The 2,000-nt window shown below is 51.5% G+C and overlaps 1 protein-coding gene across 1 annotated transcript in view; it reads left to right on the top strand.

The window, feature by feature from the left end:
* Window positions 1-863: 863 nt before the first annotated feature.
* The window catches only part of LOC119357635, a 2,948-nt gene continuing 1,811 nt past the window's right edge, over window positions 864-2,000 (top strand). The window contains exon 1 of the mRNA XM_037624516.1: window positions 864-951. Within this exon, the coding sequence (XP_037480413.1) occupies window positions 864-951 (88 nt within the window). The remainder of the gene's footprint in view (window positions 952-2,000) is intronic.

The following is a 2,000-nucleotide window of genomic DNA, read 5'->3' as shown; positions in this document are numbered from 1 at the left end:
GGGGCAACCGGGGGAGGTGTTGGTGGGGCAAGTCTTCCGACGAGCTTCTTGCGTTTCGCACCGGAAGCCTTCCCCTTCTTCGCTGGCGGGTGCCGACTAAATTCACATCAGAGGCGGCGGGGCAGGCGGGCGCGCGTGCCTTCCTGGCAGGGGTTGCGGGAGCGCCGCCCTGGACGATGGCGTCGCCCTGCCGCTTGTGGGGTGGCGCAGTGCAGCCTTGAACGACAACGGGCGCGACATGACTAGCGACGAGATCTGCCGAAGGGGATGGTGTGTGGATGACATCCAAGGTGACGTGACGACCGACGACTGGGAAGCTTCTATGGTGGTGGAGGGAAGCCAGGGAAGGTGCTCCGAAGCGGGCAGAGGGAGGTGGTTGGCAGCGGAGGGAAGGAGAAGCGGGAACAATCGCGCGAAAATGTCCCTCCCGCCAAATCTCGCGGCTGATAAGGGTCAAGCTTGGGTCGGCCTCCCATCCTGTGTATCTAAAGGTTGAGGGTGAAGATTTTCCGTGCCCCCCAAATTTTTTTACAGGTCACGGGCCGATACAGTATCTGATCATGCCACTTTTTTTTGTCCGAAACCATAAACGGATGGTTATTTTGCGGGTCGGCGCATTTTAAGTGTCCGCTAGATATGCCCTTAGAACCTGAATCCGCATCCGCAGGCAGAGAGGAAATGGGTTAGAGCTGAACCCGGAAGGGAAGCGGGACAGCTCGCCACAAAACCCCTGTCCCCTGTTCCTCATTAATTAATCCCCATTTCCCACAAACCACTGTCCCCTCGCTGTGCCGTCCAACCACTTCGCTCCCACCGAGTGCGATCGAGAAGCTTCGAGGAGCTAGGGTTTCCCGTACCGACCGATGGCCATCGCCGACGCGGTGCCGCCCCCTCCCCCGCCCCCGCCGGCGTGGATCGTCGTCGTGGTGCTGGCGCTCGTGCACTTGGCCCTCGCCCCGATGCTGGCGCTGGGGCGCGTCACTACTAGGAAAAGGGCTAAAGATGAAATTGACACTAATGGCGCACTGTACATGTGGTGCGCCATTACTAAATACTAATGGCACACCATCTGTTGGTGCACCATTAGTGTGCAAATACTAATGGCGCACCACATCCACGGTGCGCCATTAGTAAAAAAATAATTTTTTTTTCAAAACTATTAATGGCGCACCGTGGGAGTGGTGCGCCATTACAGTTGAACTAGTAATGGCGCACCATGCCACGGTGCGACATTAGTAACTTGTCCACCACTTCCACCGAATGCACCCCCCCGACCGCCTTTTCAGTTTTAAAAAAAATAAAAAAATGATGGAAATGTCAAAAAAATAAAAGAAAATAAGTTTCCCATGTGATATGTGGTCTAGTTGTTGTGAAAATTTACAAATATGAATTTCGACTTTATTTGCGAAATCTCTCGAGAATTTGTAAAATGGGCATAACTTTTGCGTACGAACTCGGATGAAAAGTTTTCTATATGAAAAATCATCTACTTGAAAAGTTACATCCGAATTTAATGGGGGAACGCCGTTAAACATTTTCAAAATCCTCAAAAACCTAACAGAAAAAAGATACGGGGCTTTTAAGATCTGGAGAGGCAAAAAAATTCAAAAAATTCAAACTTACTAATGGCGCACCTGCCCATGGTGCGCCATTACTATCTTCCCGCCTTCTAAATTAAAAATAAGTCAAAAAAATTACTAATGGCGCACCTGCCCATGGTGCGTCATTAGTATCTTCCCGCCTTCAAAATTCAAAATAAAAAAAATAAAAAAAAGTTAGTAATGGCGCACCTGCCCGCGGTGCGTCATTACTATGCCGTATATATGGCTGGGCGTGGTCCTCTCCTCCTTACCTCTTCATTCTTATCCTCCACTCCACCTCTCCTCCACTCCATCTCCTCCTCTCCTCCACACCATCCTCCCTTCTCTCCTCCACCATACTACCCTCCTCCTCTCCTGCGACCTCCTCCTCCTCCTCTCCGGCGACCTCCTCCTCCCTCC

Source organism: Triticum dicoccoides, chromosome 2A (genome assembly GCF_002162155.2).
Source record: "Triticum dicoccoides isolate Atlit2015 ecotype Zavitan chromosome 2A, WEW_v2.0, whole genome shotgun sequence".
Lineage (NCBI taxonomy): Eukaryota > Viridiplantae > Streptophyta > Magnoliopsida > Poales > Poaceae > Triticum > Triticum dicoccoides.
Note: the sequence above shows the minus strand (reverse complement) of the source record. Positions and strands in the feature narration are given on the sequence as shown.